This window comes from Gobius niger (genome assembly GCF_951799975.1).
Source record: "Gobius niger genome assembly, chromosome: 12".
Classification (NCBI taxonomy): Eukaryota; Metazoa; Chordata; class Actinopteri; order Gobiiformes; family Gobiidae; genus Gobius; species Gobius niger.
In genome coordinates, this window is record NC_136863.1 from 7,311,981 (window position 1) to 7,333,522 (window position 21,542).

At 41.7% G+C, this 21,542-nt stretch overlaps 1 protein-coding gene across 1 annotated transcript in view; it reads left to right on the forward strand.

Moving 5' to 3' along the window:
* nell2a (neural EGFL like 2a) overlaps positions 1–21,542 on the forward strand; it is a 222,823-nt gene that overhangs the window by 132,871 nt on the left and 68,410 nt on the right. The window contains exons 13-14 of the mRNA XM_079568360.1: positions 7,231–7,353; positions 12,735–12,830. Coding sequence (XP_079424486.1) covers positions 7,231–7,353; positions 12,735–12,830 — 219 coding nt within the window. The remainder of the gene's footprint in view (positions 1–7,230; positions 7,354–12,734; positions 12,831–21,542) is intronic.

The following is a 21,542-nucleotide window of genomic DNA, read 5'->3' on the forward strand; positions in this document are numbered from 1 at the left end:
ATGGGATGATGGCGGGGAATGGCGGATGCGAAGCGTTGCTCTCTAACAAGCGTCCACGGTTCGGATGCCGCCACTCTTGAGGCGCCGTCCGGAAGTCTTTCATTGCGGCTGTTTGAGAAAAATCCTTTGAGAACTCTGCGAGGTGTCGTTTGAAGCGGAGGCGTGTGGCCCGTGGTCTAATCCAATGGTTTGCACATTTTGCGTGGACCAAATAGTGAGAGGAAGCTAATACAATTCTGCCTCAGTAAGTATTTGTGGGAGAAACTCATGCAAAGTTGCTTTTTATATATATATATATTTGCACCATCTAAGGAAGTTTTTAGGGGAAGCTGATTAAATATAATTCAGTCCCTGGGATTTAGCAAATGATGTATTCAGTTTTTCTTTGACTGTGTCTCGCTTTTCATGAAATTGAGCTCAACGCAACACATCAGAAAAATATCTATTCAGGATTTTTGCGGTTGTCGAAAATGTGCTTTAAAAACAAACTTTTCTGCTTTTCAAGTGAAAACTGTGTTTGTTCGTTTATTCTCTGCTCACGCTTGTTTATTCGATGTGCCTTGACTGATAATGATTGGCACATAATGTGATAATGCAGACATTTAGGTGCATGTGGCAGATTAGACACTAAAACATCTGGTCCATACAGGTATATGTCAGGTTTGAAAAAATGGACAGGGAACAAAATGTGACTTAAGGTGATTCTATTGTGTTCTATAGCATTATCATATAGTCATATTGTACTTAAGGGCCATGAGCATGTTCCAAGTCTTACCTTGGAATATGGAATTTATTTATCTCTATTTGAAGCTTTAAGGTTGTTTTTTTTACCGATTTAATCAGGCCCATCGAGATTTCAGAATCTCTTTTTCATGGACTTACTGGCTCCAGAGGGAAAGCTTTTGTACATGTTTTTGAGGTATAAACTGGAGCACCTGAAGGAAATCTACATACAGTATAAACAAGAAGAACATGCTAATTCCGCACAGAAAGAGCACAACCAGAGATCTTTTTTGCGGTGAGGATGGCTCTCTCTGAAAGTGTGGTTCAGGGAGCATGAGGCCTCATTTTCATACATGGATTGAAAGGACAGACAAGATCGTGGACAAAGGCGGCTGAAATGAGTTTCCATCGCAGGGTGGCTGGGCACACACTAAGACATAGTGTGAGAAGCTCAGTCACTCGGGTGGAGCTCGGAGTAGAGCTGCTGCTCCTTCACATTGAGAGGAGCCAGTGGTTTAGCTGGTTTAGGATGCCTCCTGGTCGTCTCCGTCGGGAGGTGTCCCAGGCATGTCCTATTGGGAGGAATCCTCGTGGAAGAGCCAGGACACGCTGGAGGGACCATGGCTGGCCTGGTGTCGCCTCGGGGTCCCTCCAGAATAGCTGGAGGAGGTGTGCATGGATAGGGAAGGCATCTCTGCTCAGACTGCTGCCTCCGCGACCCAACCCCGGATTAAGTGGAAAAGAATGGATGGATGGATGGTTGGATTAGCCACCACAGAGATCTTAACACCATTGAGAAGGCTTTGTGCAGTGGTCACTCTCTCCCATCATCAGTACAAGATTTAATTCACACTGCCACCGTGGATGCATGCTGTAATCAAAGCTAAAGTTGGTGCAACAAAACACCTTTTATTGGGGCGACTTTTTTTTTAGGCAGTATTTTTTACTTACCACCAGTGTTATCCCATTAAATGAAATAATCATTTGAAGAAACATTTGGAATAACTTGTCAGACACATTATAGGCACTCTAACAATCAGTGTCAATGTACCCCAGTAGTTTCCGTTATATTTTCTGCTACTTCTCCCCATAAACATATATTTAAATACTTTTCCATCACTGATTCAATGTAAATTGCTTCACCTTATCTCTGATGTATTGGTAGACCATTAACTGCCTTGAATAACCTCCTCATTTTCACAAGCGTGTTTGAAATTGATTTGCGAAAGTGATCGCAAATATTCCTAAACCACATCGCATAACAGTTAATGAAAGTATCTTTACCGCTCAACCTTCCCGCAGTGACTCATCACCCGCTCTCACAGTTTCTCTGAAGGACGTGAGTTTTCACACTTAATATCAGACGCTTTGCACTAAACGCTTCACACCTCTGTAGCAGCAGCAGCACCGATTCCTCGACTGTGGATCCAACATGGAGCGCATTTTCTCTGTGTTAACCTGAGTCAAGACTGTCCCTTGGGTTCTATTGATGGATCATTTCTTTACTTGGGGTGTCATGGTAAACATATTCCAACATATGGGAAGGTTTGGAGACGGTGATGCATCTTTTTGTGTCATTTACATACTGTACATTAACCATTATTTGGTCAAAGGGCGACAGCATGCTAGTATGTACAGTATATAGTGAGAGAAGACTTTATTTCCTATTTGTTAGATTGTGTATTGTTTGTTTTATATATTTTAGGATTGTGTACCTTGTTTAAATCTGCTTGGGTGTGCTTTATATTGGACCCTGGCCTACTGTGAAGGGAAATTCCTTCCTCAAACATCTCAGCCAAACTTAATTTTGTGTTAATGAACTATATTATTGTCATTGTGGGCGACTTTAGCAAAAATCCTATGGTGATTGTGATCAAAAACCTGAAATAAAGCTCCAAAGTGTGATATCGATACAGACGGCATCTTGTCATTGAAGGGAGCGGCGTGGCTTCGCCGAGGGGGGAAAATAGAATCTTTAGAGAAACACAATTTTTCACTCTTTTTAGCCATTTTCTGGTGTAATATGAACTTATTTATCACACATAAATAAAGTCAAGTGTAAATCGGGCCTATATGGATATTTTCTCGCAGCTGATTGTTCAGTAGAAGCGAAAAAACGCCCATTGTTGCAAGCGCTAGCTAACTGTTAGCATTAGCCAGTTGCTAACATGAAGCATCAAGTTAGCATTCTCTGTTAACCTCTTAACTCCCACCTGAACATGTTTTCTCCTGTTCTCCAAATTCTCCAAATCTAAAAGCTTCTTCAAAATAGCGACAAAAAACGAGAAGAAAATGAGGATGTAAATTGACAAAAAGGTGACAAAAATCCAGCAAAAAAGTGACAAAAATCCAGCAAAAAAGTAACAAAAATCCAGCAAAAAAGTGACAAAAATCCAGCAAAAAAGTGACAAAAATCCAGCAAAAAAGTGACAAAAATCCAGCAAAAAAGCGACAAAAATTCAGCAAAAAAGTGACAAAAGAGCAGCAAAAATGTGACAAAACAGCAACAAAAAAGTGACAATAATCCAACAAAAAGTGACAATAATCCAGCAGAAAAGTAACAAAAGTGCCATAAAAAAAAGTGACAAAAACACATAAGGGAAATAAAAAGTGACGACAATGGCAAAGAGGAGAGAATGCATTTGGTTTTGGCGGGTGGCAAGAGGTTAATTATGTATTTATGGGTTGTTGAACCACTTTGCTCCTCTCCATGTTTTTGTTTCTTTATTTAGTAGAAAACTTTATTCATAGTTCATATTAGTTTTTGAATAATAAGAGAAAGTTTAGATTTTTCTCCAAATTATTTTCCCCCTTAACTGTTTTCAAACATGACCATGCTGTATATGGGCGATTCCAGGGATGCCGTCTGTATTAATATCAATCCTATAAAGTCCAGAAGTGGTTTTGAAAGCCAGAATAAAGCCTATGGGATGCAAATGTAACATTACATTGAAGATAATAACCAAAATGGCTCCATGAATTTAGTGATTTAAACCCTATTGTTCTTTCTTCATCCCACACGCTCGCTCTCTTCCCTGTGGTCTCCTCTCGTTATGTTTTATATGTTTATCATTTATTCATGTGCCACAGTGGCTCATCCTTCACGCTCTTATGGCATTATGCTCATCACTTGCCTCTCTGTGCGGAGGGACAGTGATTTCGTTGCCAGTTGGACACTCGCTACACGGTCATGGGTCTTATGTGCGATTGGTTAAGCTTGTCAGGGGGTATGCAGAACAAACCCTATCAGTAACTCTGCAGCTCCAGCGAGCAGAGGACGGTTCTCTAATGCCTTTGTCACGTTTTATAACAATTTGCAAGCCCTTGGATGGACCCCTTACCCAGGGTTGTACCGTATTGTCACAGTATCAGTCAGTTACTCAATCTGAGACAGTCATGGCTGATATTAAGCAAAGAATTAAACACATTCGCTTTCAGATGTAGCCTTAATTCGCTGGCCAAGGAGAGGCAACCCAGTGGTGTCATTCCCATTCCCTGTGTTCTGCAGGAGATGTTTGAGGAGGCAGTTGTGAAACAGGGGCAGAAAATAGCAGCTGACTGTGCTGTGGGCTGCGTAGTACATGTTTCTCTTTCCTTTTTGCCGAAGGCTACTGGGTCTGGGAGTAACTATGGTGCCTTAGTCTTACCTTTATGAACTGAATCTGTAATCTAGTAAATTGGTGGTCATTTGATGCTTTAGGTTTCTATGAACTCTGCCACAGGTATGTTTGGGTTTGTGCTTTTTGATGTACAGGTTTCATTGTCTGTTTTTTGTTTGTACCTGCCCTGGTTATCTATAACATATTTTCTGTAAGAAGACAATTCAGAGTTTTATGAAGGACTTTCATCAGAGTGCCTCAGACATTGTATGTTTTTTTCCTCTCAGGCCATATTTTCATGGGCTTTGTCCTCAAAGAGCACCTTTTTTTTTTTACTTTATCTGGACCATTGATGCACTCACCCCTATCCCGCTTTGTATTTTATTCTAAAAAGTTGGCAAATCCTCTTAACACATCATTAGAGTGAAACACGTCAAAGCTCATACCAATTGATTTGATGACATTTCCATGAAAGTTAGAAATGTACCTGTCAAAATGTGCTTAAAAAGTATTTTTTTTAAATAAAGATGTATTTTCTAAATGGTAGCATAGAATTAACTGCCCATCACCGCGGTCTGATGACACTTCTAATGAAAGCAGTGGGAGGACAAGAAATTGCTAACAGCACTTCCACCAATTGTCTTAAGAAAAGACAGTTAAAGCAGTACTAAGTAACTTGTTTACCTTAATAAATCCTTTTCGTAGTCCCTCAGGGGGTAAAAGTGTTAATGGGGGGACTGGGGGGTCTTTCATCTCCCACTGGTGTCTCCACAATTGCAACTTACTTGCCACCGGGTTGGAGTCACCAATACACACTAATGGAATCATGAGGAAGAAGCTAACAGGCTAATGGGCAAAGCAAACTGTGGGCTAGCACCACTTAAACAGTATTTACAGCCAAGTTTGAAAAATATATCTCCATTGTGTAATTGGATGTGCAATATCCCTCTCTCTCTTTGTCTTTTCCGTCAGCGTAGTATTTTCTCTCACGGATAATTAATAAGTTTTAAAAAATCGCGACTTGCTACGACTCCTGCAGTTCTGCTTTTGGCCTCTAGGGGCAAGAGTTACTTAGTACTGCTTTAATGCAATTGAAAGCAAACAGAACTTTATCATTGGGAGGAAGCGACAAGCCCCTCCAGCCACCGCCAATCACCAGTCACACCAAATATTTACAAATGACACAAAAACAGTACGAATTGGATGAAGCGAGATTAAAAAGGGCAAACTCCTCTGTTACACGATTACAGCTCCACCTCCTGAGCCGCGGTCCCCGCTCACAACCATCACCACCACATTCCTTTTCCCTCTTTGTGTGCGCAAATTACATCTGTATTCAAATGCCTTTAATTGTCTGTTTATCATCGAGGCGCTAGTTTTTGCTTCTTAATTTGTGCAAATAAAAACAACAAATTACAAAGTGAAACATTAGTTTGACAGATTGTGTCGGGAGAAGCCGGGATATCTCCAGACTCATTTTCCAGTCAGCTGTTTTCCACTAACGCTTTCTCTCAGCTGCCTAATTATGGTTGGGGCTCAGTTAATTTGAGTTCTTTAATTTATTGTTATACAAGTCGACAGGGACACTTAGATTATAATTTTGATATACTGTTTATCATGCATATTGTATTGCTCTTTGGTTATGTTTCGGAGTTACTGTGTTTATAAAAAAAAATCTCATGACTTAAGTTTATTAGGACATTTTTCAAATCCATTGCTTTCCCTATGAGCTACTGATGCAGACTCCAGCGACTAACTTTTAATCTATGTAACAATTGTTGTCAGTAAATCAATAGAGCTCAGCTTTTGATTATGCGTCAAAACCGCCCAGATTTCTTGGATTCCTGACGAATAAATGAATGGAGATTTTAAAATGCTGGAGTTAGTGCTCACGTAGAAGCACCCTGACCCTAGCCTAATAAACCACACCCACCTTCTTTCTGCACGAAAGAAGGTGGGTCTGGCCACGCGCGGTAGACAAGTTGTTATTGGCGGCTAAGGCCGAGCCGAACCAATCACGACCGTCCCAGAGAAATGAGAAGGTTACGTCACTCGCTGCACCTCTATGTTTTTAGTTCAATTAACGTTAACATCAGCCAAAACTAATCATTGGATGAAGTAGTCAAGGATTTTGCCTCGCGTTCTCCGCGTGAGTTTATATTCACTTCATATTTGTTTAATTGGACACGGCTGTCGTCACGTCCGCTAATCGCCGATTGGTTTATTTCACTGACAATCTGTGCGCGTTAGGCCCGCCCGTTCAGACTGTTGCTCCGTGACCAGACTAACTCCCTGCATGGAATGGACAGGGAAGAGTATGGCAGAGCCAGGCAACCCTGACCCTGCGGCTAATACATGCCATTATTAGCAATGACATCACGCGTAGTAGTCCCGGCCGGCCATTTTGAATGCCAAAGTAGAAATATGCAGTACTACAACAGTAACAGCATCTCTTCTATAAAACATACTACTACAAACATCTGGAAAGGAGCCGCAAAAGAGTAGAATGCTTTAAGAATGTCAGTGGCAAACAGCGAGAGTTTGTGTTCAGAATTTAGTGCTAACAACTTTTATGTACATAAAGAAATATTAGTATTAAAGATGATCAAACTTACAATTCACTCTTAGAAGTCCAGCTCATCCACGGCTACAGCCTCTAAAACAAACAAAAGCTTAAGCTCTCATCCAAACCTCATCATCCGTTTGTTTATTTTTTACTTAACTAAGAAAACCAGATGATCTAGTTATGATTTTATTTGTTACACACAGCAAAATGACCTTGAACGGACTATTGAATATTGAACATTGTTTGCAAGTGTAAAACTTCTCCTTGGCCTCTGACAGCAGCGGCAGTAGAAGTTGTTTTATTAGTAGAAGGTAATATTTTGTGCCCCGGTGTTGTTTGCAGAGCATGACGAGTGCCTGAGTGGACTCCATAACTGCGATGAGAACGCTCTGTGCTTCAACATGGTGGGAGGACACAGCTGCTCCTGCAAACCTGGCTACACCGGCAACGGCACCGTCTGCAAAGGTAAGACTCATGTTTGTTTGGCATTGTTGACTGAATAGGAATGAGTTTCCTTCGCAGGGTGGCTGGGCGTAACCTTAGACATAGAATGAGGAGCTCAGTCACCCAGGTGGAGCTCGGAGTAGAGGCGCTGCTTCTGCCATAGACTTATATTGATAGACTGTCTTTGCTCACTCCTCCCTATTTACGTGAATTACTCCAGTCGAGAGAGAATCCATGATGGCCGCTCAGTCTTTACCTACAGAGCACGACCCCTTCCGAAACCAGTAAATTGGTGAGAGGTCTTACTCCAAACCGGATGTGCGTCAGCGTCCGCCGTGACAAGAAGCTTCCGAATTGGTCTGTCAGATAGGAAGGAGTTAGGAAAAGAAGCCTCAATGCTAACTATCATAGCCACTGCTCCAATCTTTTATAAAAATGACAAAATAAATGTTGTCGTCATCACAGCACAGTCACATGTCAGCGTGTTAAAGAGCCGCCTCAGTAGACGGTTTAAATGAAGGCAGTTTGTGCTTTTTTTTTTGCTTTCATTTAGTAGAAACTTTAGCTACATGGCTAATTTGCATATTGTAGCTTTATGAAACAGCTGTTGAGATAAAATAACACTAAAGGGAAATGCATGGCTCATTTGGATTGTTTTTTCTCCTTAAAAGGACTATACGGAGTTTAAGAATGGCAAAATTATCTAATTTCCTCCCCCTAAATGGTGTAGAATGAGCCCAGACCTGTTCACCACAACTGCCTCTAAAATCCTGCACTGTCACTCAAAAAGGTGTCACTTCGGGTCCGAAAGTCCGTCATGCACGCGCTTAATATAGAAGGTGCAGTTATACGTATGACCTGAGGTGGCAGTAGTGAGCATAAAATGGCTAACTTGCATCTAGCCCCTTTAAATGTCTTTGTTTGGACACTATGTTGCTGGACACTATGCAGTAGGGGGCGACATGCGCTTTTGTTTGGCCTGCACTCCACCAATAACTTTAAAGAAGAAGACAAACAGCTGTTGGTGATGTCATTCCCCTTCCCCTGGTTAAGGACAGTCGAATTGGACAAATGCTGCTGAAGCTGTAGTTCACTAACTGCATAGAGATCTAACAGTCGACCCCATGAAAGGTTAAGGATTAGCTGCTAGTGTTAGTACTTAGAGGCTATAATTTGAAAAAAGGCAGGGAAACTCCGCCCTCCACAGATCTCCAGGGCCTGTCAATCAATTTCATTATACATAACAAAATGCGGGTCACTGTGAATAAAAAACAACAAGAAACTTGTTGGAGCCAAGCTTTTAAGCTGTGTTTGGGAGGTGTAAAGTCTCCATTGGAACCAGGGGGTGGTATAAGCGCTTTCCTCGCCCATAGTCTCTTTTATGTCGAGAAGAACCAGTGGAGGTGGCTCTGGTATCTTTTTCAGATGCCTCCTGGTCGCCTTCTTCGGGAGGTGTTCCGGGCCCATTAGGGGTAGGCCCCCGGGAATAGTCAGGACATATCTTTAACGCCTCAGGATCCTTGCCGTGCTTGGATATGGAAGTGCAGGCATCTCTGCTCAGGCTGCTGCCTCCATGACCCGCCCTGGATAAAGCGAAAGAAAATGGATGGGTTCTCTTGAAATAATTCCATCCATCCATTTTCTTCCGCTTTATCCGGGGCCGGGTCGCGGGGGCAGCAGTCTCAGCTGAGATGTCCAGACTTCCCAATCCACACACACCCCCTCCAGCTGTTCTGGGGGGACCCCGAGGTGACACCAGGCCAGCTCAGAGACATAGTCCGTCCAGCGTGTCCTGGGTCTTCCGCAAGGCCTTGTCCCACTATGCCTGGAACTCCTCCCACGGGAGTCGACCAGGAGGCATCCGGAACAGATGCCCTAGCCACCTCAGCTGGCTCCTTTCGACGTGAAGGAGCAGCGACTCTACTCCGAGCTCCTCCCGGGTAACTGAGCTCCTCACCCCATCTCGAAGGGTGCGCCCAGCCACCCTGCGAAGGAAACTCATTACAGCCGCTTGTATTTGCAATCTTGAAATAATTATGAGCCCTAATTACATTTTACAGTGGTTCGGTCTTGAGTTGTTGACCTTGTAATGTTTTTCGTAGCTTGAAAAGTTTGAGAACCCTGGTCTAGTGAGTAACAGCTAACCCTAACCCACACTTCACATAGCAACATGACCCCAGGAAAACAAACAACACTTAAACAGTGAGAGCGTCCAAAGACACCCTGCACATTGAGGATCTTGCATTTATATTAACATGTCGCGTCCTCCATGTAGAATGATTTTCATGTCTATCTACCAAACGCCTTAATGTGTATCTGCTCGCAGGCAAAAATAAAGCAATCTGATTATAAATAAAGCAATTCAAATGTGCATGTTCTTATCCGAGCTGTTTATATGTCTCAGTGCCATAACATTTACTCGGATTAGATGTATAAATATCAACATTGAACAAAAATCATTAATGTGAAATGTAAATAGGCAATGAGGGAATCTATCCAAGCAGAAGTAACATGATTTATTGAAAAATTGCACCGTGTAAATGAGAAAGTGCTCGAGCAGACGCTTAATGTATTAAACACAGCCATTTACCATGAACTCTTAATTCCGCTAACGCCCGCATTTGAATATTGTGCGAGCGCGTGCTCTCAATGAAGCCATCCATCTCTCCCAGTCGTGTTTACCCATTCAGATCCATGTAACTTGTTTGTTTGACATTCCTACCCATGTTTAGCGCACACTAATTAATATTGTACGAGCTGGTAATGAATCACTTTACCAAATTGGACTGTGCTCTGTATGCAAATAAACACATATGCCGGCGCTGGGGGGCGAAACATGGATAATGGTCATTAATCTGGAGGAGTACAGTGATCACTTTGACTGCAAATTGTTGTTAGTGTGTTTTTCTCGCCGTGTTATTGGTCTGGATTTGTTTTGTTTCCTCAAATTTTTGTTAATTTTTATTGTTTAGCATTAACTCTTTGTCTGCCAGCCCTGTTCTCATAAGCAACATTCCTTTTGGCAAACACTTTGGTCTCAACTTTCATTTCATTGTTATTTTTGATATTCTATCTTTGTATAAGGCAGTTTTAGTCAGAAAAAGGCTGATTTTAGACAAGAAGCTGAGATAGTGGCCCTTTTATAAAAATAAAAAAAAGTTGACTCAGGTTGAATCAAGGTTTTATTCTTAGCCTTTTGGAAGGTTTTAATCAATTATAAATGGGGCTCGCATGCTGTTCACTTACTCGGATGAAGACCACGAGTTGGAACGCGTAGGTGACCCTACAATAAGATAGCTTTTTCCGTTTATTTAGTGCCTCGGCTTCTCTCATTTTTCCATTTCAAGTTACCGGGCCCACGAGCCCAGAGAGCCTGGTTCGTAGGAGAAATGAAATAAAATGAAATAAAATGAAATAAAATGAAATAAAATAAAATAAAATAAAATAAAATAAAATAAAATAAAATAAAATAAAATAAAATAAAATAAAATAAAATAAAATAAAATAAAATAAAATAAAATAAAATAAAATAAAATAAGTTCACTAACTTTCACCAACATTCACTTTACCACAGTGGATATCCATTGAGCACTCTGCCTTTTCTTCTTCAGAAGTTTTAATATAGGCTAATAATAGGCTGTTAGTATATCAACAAATGTAGGTTGATCGGTATTGAAAATATGTATTGGGAATGAAGGTAGCTTTTGTCATACAGACTACACCACAATAGACAGACGTATTATTGTGATCCTGACTTTTCCCAAAAGCGGCCGCTCTCCTCATCCTCTGATCATCGCTTTGAGATTTTTTATTAACAGCGCCGTCTCTACAGTCGTTCATCAACCTGCTGTCTGCGTTCCTAACACTAAAGCATCAAATTGGGGAAAAAAACTGAGTTATTAATTCCCAGCTTGATCGCTGTCAATCCGTTCATATCATGGATCTATTAGGCTTAGACTGGGGCGCGCGGGGGAGAGCGGCTGCTGTGAACAGTCTGGCAAACTACTTTCTCACATTTTTGTCTCGTCAACAAAAACTCTTAAATGTCTCGTCACGTTCTTGCCGCCAAAAGGCTCATTTCAGTTGCCTGGCCTGCCAAACTACATGATTTTTCGTAGATATTTCAAAGACATGTAGTCTGGGAGCAAGCATGATCTCAACGATTTCCCGGTGAGCGTGATTGACAGGCAGCATCAACCAATAGAGCAGGGGTAGACAACATCAGGCTCGTCATCATCAAACTCTGGCCCTCGAGATGATTTTGAGAAATATTATGACCCAAATCAGAGATCAAATGCTTGTGAAAGTACTCTAGAAATGTGAAAAATACTGTCACTTCCTTAAAATGTCTTAACAGAGCACCCTTATAAGCCATAATCCTAAAAGTATAATCATCTAAAGAAGAAATGACTTAAATCTACTTGAATTAAGAGATTAAATCTAAAGTTTGAGTGGATTTGGTTTGGCCTTAGAGCAGATAAAACCTGTTCTTGTCAATGGAACAAGCACGTTTTGTTCACGTTTTTTCTTAATTCAGGTTATTTTGTATAATTTCACGTGATAAATAAATAATTCTTACAGTAAAAGTTAATTTGTCTGATTTTCAGTGGGATTTGTATTTGTTCGATTGGCATTAGTGTTTTTATCTGATCTTAGATTAGTTCCAACCGACTCAAATGTATTCAAGCGATTTTAAGTAATTTATCTAATTTAAGATGAACATTTTCCCAGCGTATATGACGTACAACACTGGCATATGTGGAAAGTGCTTCAACTGGAGGGTCCGGCCCTTGGTCTTTTGACGATGAAGAAACCTACCCCTGCAATAGAGCAACCCTAGATACGTCGCAGTAACAAGCGGCAGGAAGCCTTTCCAAAAACGTCCTTTTACGAGAAATGCAAGTATAGCAGATGAGTCGTCTGAGATCCGGTCATAGGTGATGGAAGTTTATGTCATGGCAGGTACCGACTGGCTTTAATACTGTGTTGTTTGAGAAAGCTCTCGGTTGTAAATGAGTTTCTCTTCTAATCTGTCATCTGTGCTGTACTTTCTAATTGAGAGCGTTTCCACTCTCACCTAGAAATCTTAGAATGGAAATTGCTTGGCTTCATGGGACCTTTCAGCAAATATACAGAGGGCCAGGCTGGTTGCTCGCTGATTTATTTTTATGGTTTGAGGCTCCTTGATTGAAAAGAAGGAAAATCTATTTAAAATTGTTTCATCTGGAGCCCGGATCTGGACTTTGTTTGTCCCAGCTGTTCATTTGTGTCTCCAAAACTATCCGGAGATGAATCGCTTTAGTCTTTCAGTCATTACTCATTTTGATATTGTTCAATTCTATTTGGGTCAGCAGAATTATTCAGTCGACAAAGAAATGTAATAATGCCGTGTCTCTCCGCAGCCATGTGTGACGGACTGTGCCAGAACGGCGGCTCCTGCGTCTCGCCCAACAAGTGCATCTGCCAGCAGGGCTTCACCGGGGACAGGTGTGAGACAGGTAAGAGGACCAGGGGCGTTTTTCTGGGGCCGCGTATTGAGATTACCCGGCATTTTGGAGGCGTCGTTTTCCGGGAGGATATTCGGAGAAGTGCCACATAAGACGATGTGCTCCGGTGTCCCCAGGTTTTCCGCAGCACATTAAAAAGCAATAACATTTGTGCAATGAATTAAGGCCATCATGACATTCCTCGACTGTTTTACTGCACATGTTACAAAAGTAAATGTGGTTTATAACATTCAACTGCCATTTTGGATGAAACTGTGCACAACGTCTGGTTCAAAGGTTGCCTGTTGTGACAAATTTGCTTTGTAATATTAGAGTTGGTTGGTGGTTGAGTGTTTGCACATATTAAAAACCCCTTGACCCCCGCCTGAACTGAGCTCATCTTCTCATTTTCGATCTGACCTGAATCTTAAAGCTTTGTGAAAAAAAAAAAAAACTCAAAATAGCAACAAAACGAGACGTAAATGAAGATGAAAATGCAGCAAAAAACCCCATCAAAAAACGACAAACACACAGCAAAACGGGCGACAAAACAGTGATGAAAAAGCGTCAAAAACCCAACAAAACAGTCGACAAAAATCAATAAAAAAACAACAAACAAAAAAGCAAAGACGGGACAATAACACACAGAAAAATCTTATATCAGTTTTGTAGGTCTTAGCTTTCAAAAGAGGCGTTACTTTGATTTTATTTTTTATTTATCCTTTATACAGGTTTGTCCCTTGAGACAAGTCAAGAGTTCAAACATGTCAATAATAAACATTTTAAAAAGTACAAATACAAATACATGTACATGTATCTATACAAATCCCGTCAGACCTTGGAGGCTAAGCAGGAAGGGCCTCGTCGGTGCTTGGATGGGAGACCGTTTGGAAACACCAGGAAGCCTGGGTGAATGTGCTGTGTGAGTGAGTTGTCGCGGTCGAAGTGGCCGATGGCATAGACTGGTTGCCTCGCTTCCGTCAGTCTACCCCAGGGCAGCTGTGGCTACAACAGTATCTTACCACCACCGAGTATGGAGTGAACGAATAATGACGACAGTGTGGCGCTTTGAGAAACTTGGTAATACAGGCTTGTACAGCGCAATACAAGTGTAAGGCATTATTGTTATTATTATAAGTACAAACGCAAAGTAGAAAAGTTTTACAAATACATCTCAACATGGCTAACAAATTCTACTTAAAACAACAGCAATTTCCTAGTGACACATTTTCCAGACCTGATAATAAAACTCTAAATTCTCCAAGAGTGACCAGGCTGGGCAGCTTCATCTCCTGCTGAAGTGTGTTCCAGCTGGAGGGACCTTTACCCCGCTCTGTGCGCACGGCTGGGACACTGAAGGACAAAAAGTCCTGGGAGCGGAGGCTGCGATGGCAAACTCTGTGTGAAGTAACAAGACAAGGCACTAGCTGGACGATAGATTTGTAAATCTGAGTCTACTCTGGCCTACAGGCTGTAAGCTCCAGTCCAGAAGCTTTTAGATTTGGATAAAACTGAACTGGACTGGGGTTAAGAGATGAAATATTGACTAGTTTTTTCCTTTTTTTGGCGTTAGACGTATAGTTTTTGGGCATTAAAATGTGCCCCCACAAACTCAAAACATGGCAAAAGAGGTTGCAGCTACAGGTGAAAAGAAAAGGCATCTACAAATAGGACTTGATCCTCAAAAATTGAAGAAATAATAGTGAAATTTGGCTGAAATGTTCTGCCTTTTATCTGGCGTAATGAGAATCAAATCTCTCACATTCTGCCACATCGACCGGGGAATTCCCGTCTTTACGAACATCCATCAGTCCCTCGTGAAAAAGACAGTAATTGCTTACATTTAACTGTGTGAAACGCTCTGCTCCGGCTTGATAAGCGAGGTGTGAACGCTCGGATATGTTAAGGGGAGCTGTTGAGTGCATTTGATGGCGCCTGTAAAAAAAATATGGGAATCACCTCACATCACAGCAGATACAGTATTTGTCAGCCTATTACCCAGCATTAAGGTGTTTACAGCATCAGCATTACCTCATAATGTTGGAGAGATTAAAAGTGCATTTTCTCATCTCTAAGAGGTTTTTATGCTGATAAATAAAACACTTTTGGGCTCAATATTTATCATCTGTACATTTTTTGTTCCATTTTTTCACCCTACGTAGGTTGCATTTCATTGTAGTTCATGTTTGCAGTGGGATATTATAAGATGAAGTACTTTTAACTTCTTAACCCCCGCCTGAACCGAGCACATTGGCCTGGTTTTACCCGAATCTAAAAGCTTATTGAAAAAAAAAAAAAAGCGTCAATATAGCAAAACGAGGATGAAAACAGGAATAAAATGGCAAAAAAAAGAGACGAAACCGTGACAAAAATGCGGAGAAGCCAAGACAATAAAGCAATGGGGAAAAAATGAAAAAGCAACAAAAACATGACAGGAAACAGGAAAACACGACAAAAAAACAAAACTAAAACACGAAAAGACAAAAAGCTATGAAAACACGTCCAAAAAAATGGACAAAAATTTACAAAAATGCTGCGACAATGTGACAATGCAGTTATGATCACTTTTGTAGACCTTAGCTTTCAAATGAGACATTACTGTGTGGCTCTCCGGTCGAGAAGTTTTGAGATTTGGGTATAGCCAAACTAGAGAGAATGTGCTCGGTAAGAGGTTAAAACCAGCTTTAGAAACATATTTTACGTTCTAGAGTTATTTTCTACGTCATTAAAAGGTCTCCAAGAATATCGTTTATCACAACATTTTCATGGCTCAATATCCAACCTCAAATACCGGACTCACATAGGGATTAACATAGAAAATCAAAGGACAAACTAACGACAAAACCAGGTCTAAACTAGGACTATCCAAAGTCTAAATTTGAAATGCAACTGATGAAACACAGGCCGCTCATTTTGCCTCATTCGTGACATAAACAAAATAAAAAGGCGACCGGACTCTGGGATAACAATTCACCACCACACCGGATTTGAACCAGTTTGAACCGGAACCGAGGCATTTTGTTTACAATTTACTACCTTATTTTCCGGACTATGAGTCGCACCAGCCAGAAAAATGCATAATGAAGAAAACAGCATATAAGTCGCACCAGCCACCCTGGTGCACTATTGACAAGCCTCTCCTGGCAGCACGTTGTTCAAGCACCCATTTGCGATCTCGTTCGTCTAGCTGTGGCCATAGCTTTTAGCCCAAGATTAGCTTTTTTTCCTTTTCTTCATTGCAGTAAGAGTAACCTCCGCTTTTCGCCAGTCCCTCACAAGTTTCTCGCTCACTCCTGCTCAATTACCGTTTTCGGTTACTTGCAGCTTGTAATCTGAAGAATATGAGGAGAATATGATTTGTGTTCAGTTTTAGCAGATGCTGGTGCACAAGCCTAGAGCGCCCTCTTGCGGCTGTTAGTGTAAAATCAACGAGCGTGTGGAATTATATACTTTGACATATAAATCGCACCTGAGTATAAGTCGCACCTCCAGCCAAACTATGAAAAATGTGCAAAAGTGCATCGGGTTGGTGTGAATCCAGCCTAAGATAAAGTCACTATTAGAAAGAACCAGACCCAAACCAAAACTAATGCACGAGGACTTAACTGGAACTTAACTTAAGGCCTGAACTAGGTCCGTGTAGTAGTGTGCGCTCAACATTTTTGAGAACCACAGGAATATGCAATAAGATGTGATGGCTTTCCATTTGTGGAATCTGCTGTTTACTGCAAAGAGAAACTCCATCACGACTGTGCCCTCCTGTGCGGAGAATGTCACGGCGTAGCAATAAAAACTCAAGGCTTTTGCTTGTATTCATCCTGTTCCCCCGCAGAGCCAAAGATTTAAAGCTGGCAAGACAGAAAATACAGTAGAAAATCTTAGCTGCATGAGCGCCTTGTCCTTTCTAAAGCAATATACCGGTCTCATAACCATTTCAGCCGCTCCTGGAGTGTCCTTCAGCGGGTAAGATGCGGCTGATAGAAAGTCAAGTCTGTAAAGCCGAGCTAAACCTATAGAAAATGACATATGAACCAGGACTGAACCAGGTATTTATAACGGCAAATTCAAGAGTAAAGCGAATACATAAAACAGCAGCAGCTCTGTTGGTGAAGTGTCATAGAAATCTACCCAATTACCATTCATTTGTAGGCGAATATGGAAAAGTACAGTTAAAGGTATAAACTTTCAATATTCTCTTGTGGAAATAAGACATTTTATATGTAGAAAGGAGTCAAAATGTGTGATGGGGTAAAAGTTGATATGAGACAGGTTTAAATGGTTTATTTTGTTGACAAAGGATTTTGAACGTCTTGTTTTCTTTTTTCTTTGAATAAACTAGTTTTAGTGGAATATAATCTGGAGGGAAAGAATAACTTAAGGGGTTCAACGATCAGTACAGCAGGGTAGGAAATGGATATTGATAAATACTTCTGACAAAACCTTGACAGTACAAGTACAAGACTGGAAAATGTGGTGTCTTTAGGTGCTACATATGTGGAGATGGAAAGATGTATTATGTGAAAAATTGCTCTTACAACTTCACTTATACAAAATATAGTGGAATCTGTGCAATATTTAAACCACTTATTGTAAATAGGGCTGGGTTTAATTAATCGATAAATCTTTTTGAATACATTTTTGAATAATCTGCTAATGATTAAAAAAAAAAACTCAAATTGATCCTAATGTCGTGTTTGACCGCATGAACTATACTGTTTGTTCATTTCAGTCGACAATAACTTCAAAGCTAAATGAGATAGACACTTCTTTTTGCACTCTATCTGTCGCATTCCGCTCTTCATGAAGTGCTAGCCTGTCCCTATAGCCCTCCAGGGAGCAAAGTTATGGTGTGGCAAAAAAAATAGTTAAAAAAATAGCTCCCCCCGGAAATAAAATGGCTTTCCTTTCCATTCGCTAGAGGCTTGCGCATCCCGTACGCCAGGCACAAGTTCTGGTCCCTGAGTCTTAGTGGTGGCCATGTTGTTTGCTGTCAAAGGCCGACCTGATTGGCTATAGTTTTACTAATTTACCAAGTTAGAGTAGAAACTAACTCTATTTGCAGCATTAGTTCCTCTGAGCTCCTCTTGGAACCGCCACCTTAAAGGAACAGGCCACCGTTTTGACATTCGGAGATAATGTTCTTACCTGAGCTAAGACGAGTTGATACGTACCTGTCCAGTCTTTGTGCGTGGGCGTTGAAGAGCTTGGTCGCTTCTAACTTCACCCCCGTTTGGAGCTATAGGAATACATTGAGAGAGGCCAGATGCTAGCAACATCTTTGGTCTTTGTGCGTGACTGAGGTCTGGCACAAAGACCAGACAGGTACGCATCAACTCGTCTAAACTCAGGCAAGAACATATCTCAGTATGTAAAAACGGTGGCCTGTTCCTTTAAGGAGGTGGAGGGGTTTGAGGCCCCGAATGATCCCGGGAGCTATGTTTCCGGGGGCTTCATGCCCTTAGTAGGGTCTCCCATGGCAAACAGGTCCTAGGTGATGGGTCAGACAAAGAGCGGTTCAGACACAGTTTATGAGTTACCAACAGATCCAGTGGATTCACCACCTGCAGGAGGAGCCATTGGGGCTGGTGCAATGTGATTTTGGGCAGATCCAAACAGCTGCCCCCACGACCTGGCAACGAACAAGTGGAAGAGGATGGATGGATGGATGGATGGATGGATGGATGGATGGATGGATGGATGGATGGATGGGTGGATGGGATAGTTCCCCTGAGAATGTCTTCCATATCCAAGTAAAATTGGTACTGCTTGATGTCCTGAACTGAATCAAAAATCAATCAAATTGTATTGTGAATGGAATCGGGCCTTTGTGAAGTGAATTGAATCGATTTGGGCAATCCGAATATATACCCAGCTCTGATTGTAAAAATTAGGCTGCGCAATCTGTTAACAGGTGAATGTTCATTTGTTAAGAAAGAAGACTGGCTGAAAACCTGAAAAGGACAAATGTGCTCTTGCCTGCGGCGTCTCCTTCTAACCAGCAAACCTTTGTCATAACAATCTCAACCTTTAGTAGTGTCCTTCAAAAACCCTACAGCAGCAAATGGAAATCCAAGGCATCCTCAGTCTTCCTCTCTTTCTGTCTCTCTCATTGGTTCACGTATTGATTGCACATAAAGGGCCCTTTTTTTACGAGGCGTCCTCTTTACTGCCTGCCCTAAAGTAAATGAATTTCCCGGCGCTGCTGTGGGGAGGCGATGCTGAGGAATGGCAGCGAGTGGAGAGTGAGCGGGGAGGGAGAGGCGTGAGCGGGATGGACAGTAATGACCAATCCTCCTCCATTTTAGAGCAAAAAGGGTCTAAGGAGCATATCTCGGTAACAGTCCCAGTCAATCTCACATGTGATTAGCTTCTACAGCGCCAAGACGACGGCGCGATCACAGGGAGAGCAAAATGAAATCCTATGTTTTGCACTGCAGCTTTTTTTCAAGGTGACTCCATTCAAAGATTTGCACACAGCAGTGAGCGAGTGTGTCTGAGCACAGAGAGCGGGATTGTACGTTTATAGGCCTTGGCAAACGAATTGTTTTCAGATTGTAGAACGCGGTGAAGTCTCTCTCAGGAGCAGACAAGAGTTTTACTATAATTTGAAATATCCGGGAAGATCTACAAATGTTGAAACTGGTGATTCTTTTGTTATGAAGTTCAATCATGTCAATCATGTCTTTTTGTTTGCCAATCACATCATAATATCACCATATTAAAGTGGATATATCAAAGGACTAACCGCAAAGAGTGAGTGACTTTCAACAAGGCCGGATTTATGCAGGGGCTTACAGGGGCTAAGCCCAGGGGCCCAGCAGGTTAAAGGGCCCCTGGGCATAAGGAGAAAAGGAGACAATTCCCTCTCTCTTTGCAGACTCCCTCTAATGTAAGGCTTAATCAGATGACTTTGAACCTGAGACTGAGTTGATACTGGGAAAAAATATGTACCTATTGGTCTGTTAAAATTCATGAAAATGCACAAAATTGCACCATTACAATAAAAAAATCTCTGTGGGAAGACCCCCAGACCCCTCTTATAAATATGTCCCCCCCCCCACCAGTTTGGCAGTAGCAACGGTTCTTCCGCCAGGGCCATGGAGCTCAAATTGAAGTCCTTATGTTTAACTTTTTTTTGCACAAATTTGTCATATTTTTAACTAGTACTATGTTTAAAGGGACTATGCGGAGTTTAAAAATGTTAAATTATGTATTTTCCTCCCCCTACATGTTCCAGCCATGTCCTAATGTGTAGAATGAGCTCAGACCTGTTCACCACAACTGCCTCTAAAATCCTGCACTGTCACGCAAAAAGGTGTTAATTCGGGTCTAAAGTGCTGTCGTGCACGAGCTTAATATAGAAGGTGCAGTTACACGTATGACCTGAAGTGGCAGTAGTGAGTATTAAAAGGCAAACTTGCATCTAGCCCCTTTAAGAAGTTACTTTTCTGCATGTTTAAATAATAAAAAAACAAAAAACATTCATTTATCTTTTCATTGTAGAGAGAAAGAGAAAGAGAAATCCGACAGACAGACATACAGTATATGGGGGGGGCCCTGAAAAAACTTTAGCCCGGGGCCCATTTTACTCAAATCCGGCTCTGCTTATCATGCAGGATGTTGAATGTGCTCGGAGCAGATTGCAGTGCCTCAGCTGGAGAAGAAGAAAAGGGCCAATGTAAACGCACTTGCTCAGGGTTGAATAAGGCAAAGTCCTTCCCCAGATATGTTTTTGATGAGGAACAACATGGTTAAGGGCTCAAAAAAGTCAATTATTCATGGCGTGTCTCTTTTCATTTCGTAAAACTCACACTCTCCCCTCGCTCAGAAGCTCTCGCTCACCTCTCGGCCCCCTCTGCAGCCCTTTTATCATTTACAGCATTGTGCAGGGCTTGTCAAACGCCCCAACCGATGTCTCCCAGTTATCCCCACTCTACAGGCCCAAGCAGTCACACATTTGGCTCGCAAAAAATAAACCCTATGTATTGCGGTATTTGTCCATTTGTCAGTCAGGCCTTTCTGCTTCTGCTCTCGCCCGCAGCCTCCACACTGAGTCGGGGGGGGGGGGGAAGCACACATTACACGGCCAGAGTGCGTGCGTTTATATCCATGACTGAAGCGTGTGCCCAGCGCTGAATAATTCATGACCTGTCAGGCTTCTCCGTGCTCGGGCTGTCCCCTGTCGCTCCCACAAGTCCGCAGGAATGGTAATGGCACTCGCCCCAATCAGCAGAAGTCACACAGTAAACAATGGGAGGGAGTAAATGCACATTTTCAACGCCGTGTCAGTAATGCAGTGCTTTAGATGAATTTAATGCACACTTATAACTTTTCCAAAAGCTCTATTGTGCCAGATTCTCAAGGTTAGGTAATATTGGTTAAACATTTGCAAAGATTTGAAGCTGCAACAATCTCTACAGACAAGTAGGCAAAAGCTTAACCCACAGCACCTTCTCCCACATAAGTGAACTTTACAATGTTACTGTGTATTTACTATGACTTTTAATCCTGGTTTAGCCTTTGTTTTGATCAGGTTTAGGGCTGATTTAATAGAGAGGCTTAAAAAACATTATTTTTTCTATGTGTTTTGTCATTTGAAATAACGTCGGCTCTGAAACAGAGATTGCATGGAGCTCCCCCTGCAGGCAGCAGTTGGAATGACTTAGTAAAAAGCAAACTTTCACTTCCATCAGACAGCGTGACTAACAACTCTGTGGCGCTGCT